The 17005-nt window shown below is 24.0% G+C and overlaps 4 protein-coding genes and 1 non-coding gene across 5 annotated transcripts, besides 7 other annotated features; 3 read left to right on the top strand and 2 right to left on the bottom strand.

Annotated features, from left to right (window-relative positions):
- Positions 1-2: 2 nt before the first annotated feature.
- Positions 3-44: a repeat region.
- Positions 45-269: 225 nt separating this feature from the next.
- On the top strand, positions 270-1268 carry EHI_184260 (uncharacterized protein; the record flags this gene model as incomplete). Its single annotated transcript, XM_646512.1, has 1 exon — positions 270-1268. The coding sequence occupies one exon, from the start codon at positions 270-272 to the stop codon at positions 1266-1268; it is 999 nt and encodes a 332-aa protein (XP_651604.1).
- Positions 1269-1972: 704 nt separating this feature from the next.
- Positions 1973-5192: a repeat region.
- Positions 5183-6076: a repeat region.
- Positions 6077-6303: 227 nt separating this feature from the next.
- Positions 6304-7808, top strand: EHI_184250 (uncharacterized protein; the record flags this gene model as incomplete). The annotated part of the gene is made up of 5 exons (XM_001914102.1): positions 6304-6333; positions 6394-6815; positions 6866-7192; positions 7502-7610; positions 7680-7808. The coding sequence occupies 5 exons, from the start codon at positions 6304-6306 to the stop codon at positions 7806-7808; spliced, it is 1017 nt and encodes a 338-aa protein (XP_001914137.1).
- Positions 7809-7945: 137 nt separating this feature from the next.
- EHI_184240 (uncharacterized protein) lies at positions 7946-9103 on the bottom strand (the record flags this gene model as incomplete). The annotated part of the gene is made up of 1 exon (XM_646503.2): positions 7946-9103. One exon carries the CDS (start codon positions 9101-9103, stop codon positions 7946-7948), a length of 1158 nt encoding a protein of 385 aa, XP_651595.2.
- A 1177-nt stretch (positions 9104-10280) lies between these two features.
- EHI_184230 lies at positions 10281-10362 on the top strand. The gene has a single exon. It is a non-coding gene; the product is annotated as a tRNA-Leu (tRNA).
- Positions 10363-10443: 81 nt separating this feature from the next.
- Positions 10444-10775: a repeat region.
- Positions 10764-11397: a repeat region.
- A 189-nt stretch (positions 11398-11586) lies between these two features.
- EHI_184220 (uncharacterized protein) lies at positions 11587-13125 on the bottom strand (the record flags this gene model as incomplete). Its single annotated transcript, XM_646504.1, has 1 exon — positions 11587-13125. The coding sequence occupies one exon, from the start codon at positions 13123-13125 to the stop codon at positions 11587-11589; it is 1539 nt and encodes a 512-aa protein (XP_651596.1).
- Positions 13126-14945: 1820 nt separating this feature from the next.
- Positions 14946-15935: a repeat region.
- An 18-nt stretch (positions 15936-15953) lies between these two features.
- Positions 15954-16348: a repeat region.
- Positions 16349-17005: the final 657 nt, after the last annotated feature.

The following is a 17005-nucleotide window of genomic DNA, read 5'->3' as shown; positions in this document are numbered from 1 at the left end:
GTTAGCATTAAAATTTGTTGTATTTCCTGCATTAGAAAATGATCATATATAAATATACATTATAAATACTATAAAAATGAAGTTGATGAAAATAACAATGAATGACATAAATATAAAGAAATAGCTAAGTTAATACAAATATAATTATTAATAATTTATATTAAAAAAATAAAAAAAAGAAAAATAGAATGACGATTATCTTAATAATAATTTAAGTTCAAACTAAAAATAAAAGAAGAACTAATAAACAAGAAAATAATAAAGAAAGAATGCAATTAGGATATAATGAAATAATGATTGTCTCAAAGTATTTTGAAGATATTAATGATTTTATTAATTTAGAAATGGGAGTTAAAAGATTTAGAGGGAATATGGAACGATTTCATTTTAATCCAATTTCATTGAATCAATATTCCAGAAAATTGTTTCCTAATATTGAAACATTTCATATTTATAATGAAAAAGATGAAATATTTGAAGATGGAAGAATATTTAAACAAATAATATGGTATAAAGTGAGTTATTCAAGATATTTAGAAGAGAAAAAAGAAGGAAATATTTGTAAAAATATCGAATATACAGAAGAAGATAGAGAAGAGTATGGAAATACAATACCAATAGAAGTTACATCACTCGGAAATTATTGTTTTTATAAATGTGATGATATTCAATCAATTGAAATACCAACAAATGTTAGTAAAATAGGAGATGGATGTTTTATAGGGTGTACATCATTAACAACAATTAATATTCCAACAAGTATTAGTGAAATAGGAGATAGATGTTTTGAAGAATGTGAATCATTAACATCACTTACTATAGAAGATGTAAAATATATAAGTGAAGAAAGAATATTTATGAATGAACCAGTGTTAATTAGTATTAAAATACCAAAAAAATTAGAAATGATAAATGGAAAGAATATTGAAAAGAAAGATATTAATAAATTTATTATTCCACCATCAATCATTAAAATAGAAAATGGATGTTTTTCTGAATGTTCAACATTAAGAACAATTAATATTCCAACAAGTGTTACTTACATAGGAAATGGATGCTTTTCTGAATGTTCAACATTAACATCAATTAATATTCCAACAAATATTAATAAAATAGGATATGGATGTTTTTATGATTGTACATCGTTAACATCAATTAATATTCCATCAACAATTACATCATTTGGAAATAAATGTTTTTATGGATGTGGATGTGAAGAAGAATTAAAGAAGAATAAAACAATACCAAAAAATTGCTTTTATATATAATAAAGAAGAAATAAAGAAAGAAGATAATTGAATTATTAAAGAATAAAAAGAATGTTTATTTTATAATTTAAATGATAAGAAATACATAATAAACAAATTAAATGATAATAAAATAAAGAATGAAATATCAAATGAATGAAATGAAATAAAATCATTCATTATTTATTTAATTATTAATATGTTATGATAATTCATTTTTAATTTATTTCATATTATTTATTTGTTTCAATATGTTGAATTGATATTTCATCTCTTATTAAATGATATATCATTCATTATATTTGTTTTGTAATAATTTTATTCTTTAATTTTATTCTTTTGTTTATTTCTTCTTCTTTCTTATTTATTTTAAATATCATTTCATTTCATACTTTTATTTTTTTTTTCTTATTGTTTTAATTTTATTTTTAATATAATATAATATTTGTTATTTTATTCAAATATAAAATAAATCATAAGAATAATGAAATAGAAATGATGAATAATAATGATGAATCAATATAAATTTAATTATATTCTTTATTTTATTTTAATAACAAATAACACTATTATTCAAATTATAAGGATAATAATGATAATAAATATGAAATGAAACAATGATAAATTGATAAAATAAAAAGAATAATAATATTGTATTTTCATTTATTTTATTATTCAATTAAATATATGTTATTTCATTATTTATTTCATTATTTATTATTTAGAGATCCTTTTCCAATGCAGGAAATACAACAAATTTTAATGCCATGGCTATTGTGTAAAACCTTAGGGTCTTGTAAAGAAAAGCAAACAAGACATAGAAATCTAAGGTCATACAATAAAAAAAGAAATGTCAATAGCAATAAATGGCATAACAATTATAATAATAAAGGTAAACGATACACCAAGGAAAAATGGTTTAGAAGACAAAAGACTCAAAGAAAAACAAATAAAAAACAAGGTAAATACAATAACAATAAAGATTATACAAATAACAAATATAAATGGCTAACAATAAATGAGATACAAGAAAGAATAAAAAGAATAACAAGTGAATGGAATGAAGGAGAATACGAAGAAATACTAAAAAAATATGAAGGTAAAAGAAAAAGATGGTATGATATTCTTCAAGAAGTATATTCAATTAAAAAGAAAAAGATAATTGAAAAGACGAAAGAAGAGTTTAAAGAAAAAACAAAAGATTGGGAGGAAAAAGACATTAAGGCTATAGAAACAGAAATTAAAAACAAAAACCAAATTAAAGAAATGAATGATAGATGTAAAATTGCAAGAATAATAAATGAAACAGAAAGTATAATGAAAATACAAGAAGAAACAAAAAATAAAGAAGAAAAGATAGAAGAAGAAAAAGATAAAGAAGAAATACTTGCACTTAAAAATCAAATTACTGAATTACAAGAAAAAGTTAAAGAACTCAGCATGGAAAAAATGGAAGAAGAACAAGCGATTTCAGAAGAAATGATGAGAAAAGCAAAAGAAATAGTCAAAAAAGAATTTGAAGAAGAAATTACAGAAATGAAAACACAAAATAGAAAGATTCAAACGAATTATGAAGAAATGAAGAAAGAAAATGAAAAATTAGAAGAAAGAAATTTAAAATTACAAGGAAAAATAAATGAGATAGAAGGAAAGAAAATCACAGAAGTAAATAACAAAGAAGAAAAAATCCGAAGTATCCAAGCTAATAAAAAGAAGATAGAAAAAGAAAATGAAGAAATGAAAGAAGAAATTGAAAAGTTGAAAAAGAGAAACAAGATACTAGAACAAAATGCAAACACATTAGAGAAGAAGATTGAAATGATAGAAAAAAACACTGAAGAATTAAAGAAAGAAATAAGAGATAAAGAAAAACAAATCTCTGAATATCAAGAAATTGCAATTAAAAACCAAGAAATTGCAGAAATAACAAGAGAAGAATTAGACAACACACAAAAAGAAAATGAAGCACAAAAACAAATAATATCAAAACAACAAGATGATATTGAAAATTTTATCTCACAGAAGGAACTAGAGAAGAAGAAAACGATGACACTTGTGATAAATACACAACCAGTATTGAGGAAAGCATCATCAGGAACGATGGAGATGAACGAAACTACTCCTATGAAAAAGACAGTAGTGGAAATCGAAGAGAAAAGCAAAGCACTGATTGTCAAAAAACAAGAGATGATAGTCAGACAAGAAATACAACAGAACAAACAAATAGAATTCTAATTGAAGTGTTGTATTGTTTTGCAATTAATTGGTTGAATAAGAAATTATATAAGAAATTAAGATGGGAACAAATAGAAAGTATAATAAAAGTGACAAACATCAATGTCAATAATGAAAAAGAATATATTAAATATATTAAAATATCACATAAAATAAAAGAAAGTACTAAACAATACATTAAAATGAAAGTAAATGATATAATAGAAAGAAGAGTAGAGTGTAATTCAATAATAAAAAACAACATATTAAAGAATAACTCTACAGAAATTGATGAAGAATACCTTAACACTCTCATCAATAAAGTAAAAGAAATGAAAGTAGAAAAATGTATCAATATTAATTACTACTGGAAAAGAAAAGAAACTGACCGACTAATAACGGAAATTAATAATAGATGGGTATGGTCAGGAAGCAGAATGCAGGATCTGCAAGATGATATGAAGAAGATTTCAATGGTTATGCACCTCTATCTCCAAAATAAAATAATAAGAGATAAATTTGATGAAATAAAAGAAATCCTAAAGAAAATAAATAGACTAGAAGATTTGGTCAATGAAATTGTACAGAATCAAGTGCATCATGAAATTAAATGAATATTCTGAAGAAGGAATAAAAGTCAAAGCAATAGAAAGAATAAAGTACCTAAAATATATGATGACAATGAATAAAGAATTAAATTTAATAAAAATGAAATAATCAGAATCAATACAAATAAAATCATGTTTGATTCTAACAAGAAAATTAGAATAAGGAAGAAAGACCCAAAAAATGAAATATACCCAAATAACGATATTACTTTAGAATAATGGAAATCGTTATATGAAACACAGGTGATATTAAATAAAGAGAATTGAAAATAAAACAAATCACCTTGTGGAATGAAAGATATAGAAACTATGATAATGTCATTATAACAATAAATGAATTAAATTCAAGTATAATGAAAATAAGTAACTGGAAAGCACAATGAATAGACACTATATATGGGTATTATTGGAAAATGATGTCATCATCAAGAGAAGCCATTCTTAATATTTTCAATGAATGGTTGAACTTCCCTGAAAACATCCCATTAGACATGGTAAGTGGAAGAACTTTATTAATCCACAAAGGAGGTGATATGAATGATGTAACTAATTATCGTCATATCAGTTGTACAAACGTAATTATGAAAGTATTTACCTCATTATTAAAAGAGAAGATTCACAGAAGACTTAACATGAATAATGAATCATTTAAAATTAGTAGTAACCAATTGGGATGTAAGTTGCAATCTTTAGCTGCTAAAGAAGGAATAATTAATAGTTACATGATGAAGCAGCAAAAAGAAGAGAAATACCCAAAATATGTGGAGTCATATTATGACATTAAGAAAGCATATGACACAGTAAACCACGAATGGGTTATTGAATCATTAAAATATTTTAATGTAGAGGGTGTCATCATTGACATTATTGAAAGTATGATGACTAGATGGAAGATATTCATCGGTTATAAATTTAATGAATATCTAGGATATATTAAATTAAATAGAGGAATTTTACAAGGTGATTCCTTATCCCCTCTACTCTTCATCATCCAGATGAATGTAATTTCTCAATTCATCGAAGAGAAATTCCCAAAAACAAATCATACTTTATATATGGATGAAATGAGAATAATGACGGAAAGTAGTGAAGAAATGGGAATAATCCACTGTGAAGTTAATGATAAATACATCAAAAAATGGAAGTCCCATCAAATAAGTGGACACTTCAGAAAATGATTTGAGTCAAAAGGAGTAGATAAAACTACTACAGTGAAAGCATGGAAGTCAATCAATATTAAGAAAAATTCACTTCTACAATTAACTAAAATGCAAGATGGAGCAATATTTTGTGGGTATAGAAAAACAAAAATAAAGAAAAATGAAAGATTAAAATACTACACACTTTGTAAAGACAAGATAACAACAGTAGAGCACATTCTACTATCTTGTATTTATCATAATAAATCACAAATAGAAAAATATGACCATATATGCATTATCATATTGATTAATAAGAAAATATACATGAAATAATCAATATAAAAATACAATATGAAACAATCTTCCAATATAAAGACATCACTATGATAATGAACAAACAAATAATGCCTAAAAGTGAATGACAATATCACAAAATACCAGACATATACGTATTAGATAAAAAGAACAAAACTAGTTTATTATTTGATATGACTAATGTTGAATATCACAATATTAATTGAACGTATTTGGAAGAAAAGGAATATGTATAAGGAATTAAAGAATATGTTAATGAAAATAGAAAAGTTAAAAGATGTCAAAATAATTCCAGTAGTAATTTCAATAAATGGAATAATAAATAAAGAAAGTGTTAGATTAATTAAAGAATTAAAAATTGAGATCGACATCGAGAAAGAAATTAAAAACCTTGTAATAAAAAACATGATAAATGTCATGGAATACTGCTTCTATCACAACCAAACACACTCAGTAGAAATACTAGAAGAAGAAGACTCGGTGAGTGGATTATTCTCCTTGAGCTATTAACAATAGAAACTACTTCTATTAATACTTAAATAATTGCTTTATTAATTTACTCTTATCCTCTATAGTTTTTTTGATTGAAAATTCTATTCCTTTAAATTATTTTTTTTTAATTTTATAACTTTTTTTGCTATATACAACATCATTATATTCTTTTTTTATTGAAAAATTAAAATTATTTTGTTGAGGATAATCCAAAAAAGATAGTTTTGAATGAAAAAAAAAACCGAATGATCTTAAAATAAACAATAACTTATATTTAAAAGTTAGATGTCTTATGAATATATTACATTTGAAGAAGTTTGAAATACCATTTCTCTGATTAAATAAAAAAAAACATAAAAATATTCATCAGTTAAGGCATTATTTTCTACTGATGTCGATATTCTTACTGGTGTTTTGAAGTTTTTTTGTGAAAAAGGAAAAAGTGAACAAGAAACAGAAAATAAGTTAAAAATGTTTTTTAAATTCTTTTCTGGAAGTAATAGAATGATAGATTTATTAGAATGGGTTATTAAAAAAGAAATGAAAGAGACACAATCAGTAAAATTAATGTTTAAAAGGGAGTCTGTCTATAATACAATTATTAGAATATATATGGAATATGACATCAAACAATTATTTGTTAGTCTTACTGAGTCAATTATTATTTTAATCAATAAAAATAAAATATATATTAACTTAATGGATATTTCTCAAAAGGTTACTACTAAAGAACTTAAAAAATTAAAAGAATTAATGAAGTATTTTATTAAAAAACTCCTTTTGATTGATTTCCCATCGTTTGTTAATTAATTTGATATCATACCATTGAATTGTTCTTATTTTTTAGTAGTTTTATTTCATTTATCTCAGAAATAGCGACTGAACTTACTGAATATTTCCCAGGAGAAACTACTAATGTATTGACTGATTTATTACTTAAACGATTTCTCTGTTCAGTTCTTGTTACAACAATCCCTAAAGAAAATAAAGAATTTGTTTGTATGACTTTGCAGTCTATTTCATTAATCTTTAAATGGGTTCTTGATGGTCAGTATGATGTTGACTGTTTATGGAAGAAAGAATTTAAACGATTTGCTCAAACAAGAAGTTTACTAATTTCTAATTGGTTAATAAATTTATTTACTACGAACGGAATGAAAAGCTCAGACACTTCGTTTGTGTCTATTCCTGTCAATTTTTCAGAAATAAAGAAAATGGTATTAGAAAATACTAATTCAATAATTCCGTACCTTAGTAAGAGTGCTGTTAATAGGCTAAACCAAATCAAAAGCATTGAAGAACAAGTTTCAGTGTAAATGGTGTATAAATGATTATTATAATTTCTTTTTTTTTTTAAGAAAAAAAAATTTCAGAATAAATCTGTAAAAAAATAATCAAATATGAAAATTCATTACATTAATAATAAATATTCTATTGAGTTTGAATTACTTCATTTAAATAAGTTAATATATTAACTAAATAGATTAGAAGAGACAGAGGTAGATGAAAACATGACTGTTGGTGAACTTCGTCAACATATGGCAGCATTATATTTTGCTAATCCAGAAGAAATAAAATTATCAGAAAAGAAAGTTTGTTATTTTTTTATCTTATTTCAAAAGAAATGAAAAGACAAAGTCATAAATATATAGTATGTCCAGGGAAATAGTTATTATAAGGAATTAAAATACGACATGTTAACATTAAAATCACTTGATTTTACTCCTCAATCATTGGTATTAGTTGAATCAACAAAAGGAAAAAGTTTGTTATTTAATACCATTTATTAATAATTTTAGTCTCATTAATTTAGTTCTTGAAAAGCCTGTTGTTGAAACTCAAACAGAAGCTGACCAAATTGTTAGTATTGTGAAACAACAATTAAAGTCACAAGGAATTAACATTAATTGAATGAAAATCTAATAAATTAATTCAACCCACGACACCATCGTAAAATTTCATGTTGTGAGTCTTTAATCATCTTTTGAATTGAAAATACTTGTAAATGTCCAATTAATGTATTAACTGCAGTTGCTTCACTTAATGTTAAATAAAATGAATGAGAAAGACATTGGGTAATTGCTTCATCAGTAAAATTTTCATCAAATGAAAATAATAATGAAATAATTCTCGTTAAAAATCCAACGTTTCTTCTTAACATAAGATAACCAATTGTTGAAAGACTAATAAAAGCATCCCATCCATTCATTATTTCATTATCAATTATTACTTTAGTCTTTTGTAATTCATTTCTAATAACTGTTGGAATAGCAAATCTGTTTGCATCAAAATATGGCTTTTTATTGAGAATATACCCAAAGTCAATATGAACAAATCTATGAGTACATAAATGAAATTTCATATTTTCTAAATGACGATCTCTTAATCCAACAACAAATCCAGCAACAAATCCACCTGAAAGTGAAGCGATTAATTTCATTTTATCATTTAAATCCCATGATGATACTTCTAATATTTGATGACATTTATTACAAGGAATTGAACTATATAATTCAAATGTTCTCCCATCAATACAACAACTTAATTGGGTATGAGTTAAACATAACGGAGTTTCATTAGAACAACCAACCATTTCAATTAAACCACCTTCATTAAATGGAATAACGTCATAAGTTTCAGCAAATGGTTTGATGACTTCATTATTAACAATATGAGGAGATGCCTTAAATATAAATTTATTCCAAATACAATTAAAAACATGAAATGATAATTCTGCGGATAAATCAACTCTTAAATCATCTCCTTTTTTATACAAAACTCTTTTTATTTTAATTTTATTATTTAATTTTATTATTAGTCCAAATTCAACTGGTGCACAAGTTGTTGAATACTTTTTCATTACTCTTATTCCTTTTAATTCACCTTCTCCAAAATATGGATTTATTAAAAGACTCCATTTATATTGAACCATTTCTTGTTCTTTAATTTCTATTTCATTTGTTATATTTCGTATTTCTTCTAACTTATTTGTTACTAAAAGTGTCGAACCTTCACATTGTTTGTTATAATACATTTTATCAATCCATTCTAATTGATAATTTAATTCTTCTTCAATCACTTTCATTTCTTTATAATTGTTCTTATTCCATATGATCATATTCACTAAATTACATTCAAATTCTTTTGAAAACACTTCTTCCTTTTCTTCTTGAGAACTTTCATATGTTATATATTGTAGAAAGTCATGACTCTTACAAAAACAATAGTTTTTATTATGGTGCAAAATCATTATTCTAAGTAATACTTTCATTGATATAGACCCTATTTTAATTAATGTCTTAAATAATTCAAATTTGTATTTTCCTCTATCTTGGCTTGAAGTGTACGATAAAATTAACGGTAAATATTTGATGAATAATTCTTCAGAAAAATTATATAACTGACTGACTTCTTTCGGTTCTAATGAATCCATAGAAATCTCAAATAAAAAATGATATAAATCAAATTCATTAGATTGAGATTTATTTTGCTTTTCCATTAATACCAAAATAATCAGTTCTCTTTTTCTAATTGAAAAGAAAAAGATTAATTTTTAGTTGTTAAAAAGAAAAAAAAAATAAAAAATTTTATAATTATAAAAATATAAAAAAGCTGAATTTATTTTCTTCATTTCTTAGTAATATATATTTCTTTTTAAATAATTCTATAAGAAATATCTTCATTTTTTGTTATTCATGATGTTTTTTTTTCAAAATTATACTTCTCATGTTGTATTAAATACTGAAATATACAAATAAGGATATAGTTAATGATGTACCTTATAAAGTATAAATAGAAAAATGTTCAAATTCTTCAAAGAAAAATTTATTTATTAATTTTATAGTCATTAAATTTCTTCATTCAAAAAAATAATATTTTACTGTGTTTTAAATTCACAATACATCCTTTATGCCTTAGACGAAAAGAAAAATTATCTAAGACAATGAAAAAAAGTTAATTTCTCAACATGAACAAAATCAAATTGTAAATACAACTAACAGTAAAAATTTTTAATTCTTCACATTCTTTATAATCTTTCACTAATTTTTAATTTTAACAACCTATTTCTTTTAATTTAATTCAAAGGTTTATAAATAAAAACCTTTTGTGACATAATTAATTTAAAGACTTTTTTACATTTTTTATTACGCCGTAAGAAAGGTTTTTATGTGGATGATTGTTTTTTGATGATATACTGTTTAACAATAGAAAAGTTGTAGTCAATTATAATTTCAATATATTAATTCATTTATAAGGGAAAAGCACGAATGGCCGAGTGGTCTAAGGCGTCCGCTTTAGGCGTGGATATCGAAAGATGCGTGGGATCAAACCCCACTTCGTGCATTTTTTTTATTAAAATTAGAAGGTTATTCTAAAAATTTTTATTATTATTTAAAATAATAGAAAAAAAAAGTTGTCATATCAGAGATACAACAAAAAATATAGAAAAACAAATAACCAAAAAAGAAGAAATTCACATCAACAAAGAAATATAAATAATAGAAGAATGAGTGAAAATAGGTATTATCTGTATAGACAGAGATACATGAATAATCACACTAATCATTACAATAAGAATTATAACCATAACTATCACAACATAGATGATATAAATCATTTCACTCATCACTTCATTCATAATCATCGTCATAAACACTTTAATAATAATAACAACTTCAATAGAAATAAACAGTATTAACATAATAGAAATAAAAGTCAAAATAAAACACTAAGAAGATACAAACAATATCAAAACATAAATATTAAAAAATATAAACACATATTAATAACAAAAAACTCTAAGAATTTGATGCAATTGACTTTAATATTACTCATAATAGTATTAATAAGAATGAAATAATTCAGAACTTACAAAAATATTAATTGAGTAATGATAAATCATTCCATGCTAGAAGACCAGATATATAATATCAAAATATGAAAGAAAATAAATGATATATTATAGATGTTGCTGTATTTCAAGATAATAATATAGAAATAAAATATATTCACAAAATAAATACAAAGAATTACAAGAGAAAATAAGAAATAATAGAGAAATAATATATGTAGAAATAATACCTGTAATATTATCAATAAATAGATTAATTCACAAAGAATCAGTAAGAAGATTGAAAACACTGAAATTACAATTAGACTTTTCCAAAATCCTACGAACAATAATAATAAAAAGTATGAATGATTTAATGTTTTATATTCAATTCTGGCAACACATTAGAAGAAGAACAATCTAATACGAGAGTGTTAGAAATGAACTCTATTACACAAATCGACAATAACGAAGAAAATGAAATAAACACTTCTTAATAATCATAAAATTCAATTATGGATATATATAATAATTGACCTTTTATCTTTCATTATTTTTATTCTTCTATTTTATTTAATTCTTGTTTTTGTTGAGAGTGTTTTTGTCTATTTTTCCACATAGTCATTATTTATTATTAAATAAAACATAATAATAGGTTAAAAAAAAACACAAGAATAATAGAAATGCAAAATGAAAATGAGATGTTGAATGAAATTAAAATGAATAAAATCAATGAATTACCATATAAAAGCAAATGGGTCGTATATTTCATTGAAGTCAATATATTTTGGTAAGTTGATTTGAAGAATACCTTCTTCTGTATAACTGACGATTATCTTCTTTATATCAACATTCTTTGGTATACTATATATTTCTTTAAATCTTCCATACTTCCCTTGGCAATATTGATATATAATTTGTACCTTTTCTTCCTCACTAATTCCTCTAAGTTGGTGATTAACCATCCTCATTATCATTTCCTTTTCTTCTTTATTTGGTATTTTCATTCCACTAATACTTAAATTACCATTCTTTGTGATATTTACATCAATGTCTTCATCTCTCATTCCTTTAATTCTTGCATACATCACATAATACTTTCCTTTATCAATTGCTTTAAATTGAATTCCCATTTCCATTTTCCTCCAATTAATTTGTTCAAATACTCTGTCTGTTTCTGTTTTTTTATTAACTTCAATTTTTATATTATCTTCATCATCTTCTACTTTATGTGCTGGTCTAACATATCTCTGATTATTCCCTTCGATTTTAATTGGTTTATTAACTTCTTTCTTTTCTTCTTTGATTGAATCTAATTCCATTTTTGTATTTTTCATATCACTAACCATTCTTTCAATTTCTTCAATCTCTTTTTCCATCTCAATTATTATCTCTTTCTTGACTTTCTTGTTTGCTTCATTCAACCCTTCATATGTATCCATTTCATCCATAATACTATTGTTCTTTTGATTCATCCAAACTCCTATTTTGATTTCATTCTCACATTCACTACTTGGGTTCTTCAGTTCAAGATAATAATCCTTGTTCTTCCCATGTTCTTCATATTTCCTCTTAAATTCTAAATATTTCTCTCGTCTTTCTTTTTCTTCTTCTTTGATTTCTTTAATTCGTTTCTCAAATTTTTTGTCTACCTCTTTTTCTTCTTCTTCACATCCTTTCTTATCATCACTTTCTTTTGTTGTTCTTTCTTTTTGTTTACAACTTTTCTTATCATCACTTTCTTGTGAAACTGCAATTTTTGTTGTTTCTTCTTCTTTTGGTGTTGTTTCTTCTTCTTTTGGTATTGTTTCTTCTTCTTTTGGTATTGTTTCTTCTTCTTTCACTCTATCCTTTTGAATCTCTTTGCGAAGACATTCAATTAACTTATTCTCAATCTTTTGAATTGTTGTTTCTATTTGCTTAATCCCATCTTTTCCTATTTTTTCTTTAACCTCGTTATGTCTCATCATCTCTTCAATCATTTTCATTCGCTCTTCAACACTTCTCTTCTTCCTCTCAAACTCTTCCATTGTTTTTTCGATGTCTACTCCAAATGGTTCATTAAATGTTGCTGCAACAAAATTACTAACTGTCTCTTTGTTTGGATTCTCAATTGCTTCATATACTACTTTCTTCTGTGGAATGACAACTTCACTCTTTTGATGAACTTCCTCCATAATTGAAATTAACTTCATCAATGTCTCGGTTTTCTCTTCGTCAAATTCCCCTTCATATTCTCTTATAACATCTTCTATAACTCTAATCTTGTCTTCCATTATTTTATTTTTTCAGTTTTATCCTTCCTTTTTATCTTTGCTTTTTATCCTTCCGTTGTGACGTAGCACATCATCCTCACCATAACTCTTTGACAACTTCTGACAACTCAACTTGTTCTTCCTTGACTCACCCCCACGTGTTTTTTTGTGTTTTATCATATTTTTGATGAAAAGACATTGTTATAAATAACATTCTTTTCTTTCTTGAAGTGATGATTCTTTGTTTATCTCTCGTTCTACTCTTGCTTTTTTGTATCTTCAAGCACATAATCCATTGGAATCCTTCCCTTTCACTTATTGACATTCAGCATCATTACCATATTCCAATTACCTTGCTTGATCAATCATTTTCTTCAGCTCTTTTATTCTCATCTTCCCCTTCAAACAAGTCTCTTATTCTAGACTCTCATGTTGTTCCTATTGTAAATGTTCGTTCTTGTATTTCTTCTTCTAATACCTTTCTCCTCTTTTTTGACCCTCCTACAAAATATCTCACCCAACCTATCACTTTTATTCCACCACCACACTCTGCCTCTTTAGTTACTTATCTCCTAACAAAATCATCTATGAACATCCTTGATTCTTTCAATCTTTTCATTAATCATTTTGTTTCTTCTTTTCATTCGTTATTAACTCCTTTATCTCCTCAACTCATGTTACTCAACAATATCATTCTCTCATCAAAACTCCCTCCTTTGATTACTTCTTTAAGAATCACTTCTGTTGATTTGACTTTATTTCGTCCTTCAATTACTTCTGTTCTTCCTTTCTTCCCTTCTCATTCTGACAATTATTCTACAATCCTTTCTTCTCAACTTCTTGTTTCTTTAAATTCTTCTTCACCAATAACAATATATTTAGATGGTTCAATTACATTCCCTAGTCCATTTCCCCGTCATTCTTTTCGTATTAAATATATCTTTACATTCTCTGGTGTATTTCTTTTGAACTTATATCAATATCCTTGTCATTCGGTTTATTTCTCTTTTTACAATAATCCTTTGATTCTTGGTGATTTTTCTTTAATTTCTCAGACTCAGTGGGTTAAGAAATATGCTTTTACTTATATCATGAATATTGTGTTTGTTATGTTTTTATTTCTTGGTTTTCATTTATTCACTTTTTAGTCAAATGGTGAAAAATCATATCTTGAGTGAATTTACTTATCCTAAAATGACTTGTATCCCTGTTTAATTCTTTCTTTTGATATTCATTGTTTATATCTCTTCTTCCATCTATTAAGTCTTTTTATTCATTATATCAATCTTTGATTCTTCAATACTTTTAAGAACATTTTGAAAAGAATATGATAAATATAAATTTTTGAATTTTATAATTATTTCTTGTTTTGTGTTTTAATAGTTTTTATGGAATATGTTGTGAAATGAATATTTTTAAGTGTCAATGGAATGAATTTCCAAAGTCATCATAAAACTCTTCATTTATGTTATTTTCAATATTATGAAGAGTCAATTCCATTAATGATTTAGTTCTATATATTAATAAATAAGAGTCAAATGAATAGAATGGTATATTCTATTGTTTTTATGTATTTAGGTTAGTACACCATTTTCTTTCATTAATTGTTCAATTTCAATAATATTTTGTTTAATAAAAAGCTAGTAAGAGCATTTGCATTAGATGGTAAAATAAGTCAGATTAATTTATTATGAGAATAAGCAAAAGAATTAAATAAAAAGGAATTAAATAAGTAATGAAAGAAATGTTTCTATTGTTCCATGTTTGTGGAAGATATTCACAACCTGTGTATGTTTCTAGCATATTTACAGACGATATTCTAATATAGTAGAACAAATGCACTATGACATCATTCATGTTGTTTATCACAATAATTTCACTTTCTTTAATATTATCATTATATTTTAATTCTTTAATTAATTTAATGCTTGAGATATTTATTAATCCATTAATTAAAATTATTTTTCTATTTTTCTATTTGTTTATTTTGTTTGTTATTTCTTTATACTTGTTTCTTTTTTCATTTTAACTCAATTAATTGTGATATACATTATTCATATCAAATAATAGACTAGTTTTATTCTTTTTATCTATTACATATATCTGGTATTTTGTGATATTATCAATCACTTTTATGTATTATTTGTTTGTTCAATATCATTTTGATGTCTTTATATTGGAATATTGTTTCATATGAAGTATTTTTTATATTGATTATTTCATGTATATTTTCTTATTAATCAATATGATAATGCCGATATTGTCATGTTTTTCCATTTGTGATTTATTATGATAAATACAAGATAGTAGGATGTGTTCTACTGTTGTTATATTGTCTTTACAAAGTGTGTAGTATTTCAATATTTCATTTTTCTTTATTTTTGTTTTTCTATACACACAAAATATTGCTCCATCTTGCATTTTAGTTAATTTGAGAAATGCATTCTTTTAATATTGATTTCCATGCTTTAATTGTAGTAGTTTTATCTACTCCTTTTGACTCAAATCATCTTCTAAAATGTCACTTATTTGATGACACTTCAATTTTTTGATGTATTTGTCATTAATTTTTTATTTCTACTACTACTTCTTTTTCTTTTTTCTTTTCAATATTTTCATTTATTATTTCTTCTCTTTTTATTTCATTTATTTTATGAATTAATGTTTTTTAATTCTATTCCATATTCATTTCTTGAAATACCATCTACCATTATTGTATTTCTTATTTCACTTTCTCTGGTACAAATACGTTATTATTCTAATTAGTTCATTAACATATTTGTCTCTAATGTTTATTAATCCTTCACCCATTTCTTCTAGAGGAATATATAGACAGTTTTTTGATATGAACTAATTCATAAAATAAATGAAATAAAAAGAGAAGAAATAATAAATGAAAATATTGAAAAGAAAAAAGAAAAAGAAGTAGTAGTAGAAATAAAAAATTAATGACAAATACATCAAAAAATGGAAGTGTCATCAAATAAGTGACATTTTAGAAGATGATTTGAGTCAAAAGGAGTAGATAAAACTACTACAATTAAAGCATGGAAATCAATATTAAAAGAATGCATTTCTCAAATTAACTAAAATGCAAGATGGAGCAATATTTTGTGTGTATAGAAAAACAAAAATAAAGAAAAATGAAATATTGAAATACTACACACTTTGTAAAGACAATATAACAACAGTAGAACATATTCTACTATCTTGTATTTCTAATAATAAATATTAAGTAAATAAAATAAAGAAGAAAAATAAATAATTTAAAAATCAAATAAAAGAAATACAAACAAAGAAAATATAAAAGATACAGATAATAAAAATATAGAGTCATATTCAAAGAGTTTCATGAAAATAAAAGAAATGGTATTGATTTAAATATAAAATATCAGAAAATATAATGAATAAATATCAACTAATTACAAATGAAAATAAATATAAATTGTTAAGAAAGAAAATATAAGAAAATAATACAAATAAAGAAACAGAATATGCTATAAATGAAAAATAAAGAAAATAAGAAAGAAAAGAATAAAATAGAAAGAATAAAATATTAATCAAATGGATAATATACAAATAATTTAATAAATCAGATAAATTAATTGAATATTCGTATTTCAAATGAATAATTAAATAAAACAGAAAGATAAATTAAAAATTCATAATTGAAAATGACATTAAAGAGAAATAACAAAAATCACAACAACTACATTTCAATGATAAATATGAAATAAATTAATAATAGTAAGAGAAATACATCTCAATACATTAATTACAATACATTCAATATAAAAAGATGAAATGAAATAATGAAAGAATAGATAATGACAAAATAAAATACGTGAGTTATAGAATAAAATAACAATTCATTGTAATAATTAAAAGAGAAAGAAATAAA

Source organism: Entamoeba histolytica, genomic scaffold (genome assembly GCF_000208925.1).
Source record: "Entamoeba histolytica HM-1:IMSS scf_1104750519089 genomic scaffold, whole genome shotgun sequence".
In the NCBI taxonomy this organism is placed as follows: Eukaryota; Evosea; order Mastigamoebida; family Endamoebidae; genus Entamoeba; species Entamoeba histolytica.
The sequence above is the reverse complement of the archived record's forward strand: the minus strand, read 5'-3'. Positions and strand labels throughout refer to the sequence as shown.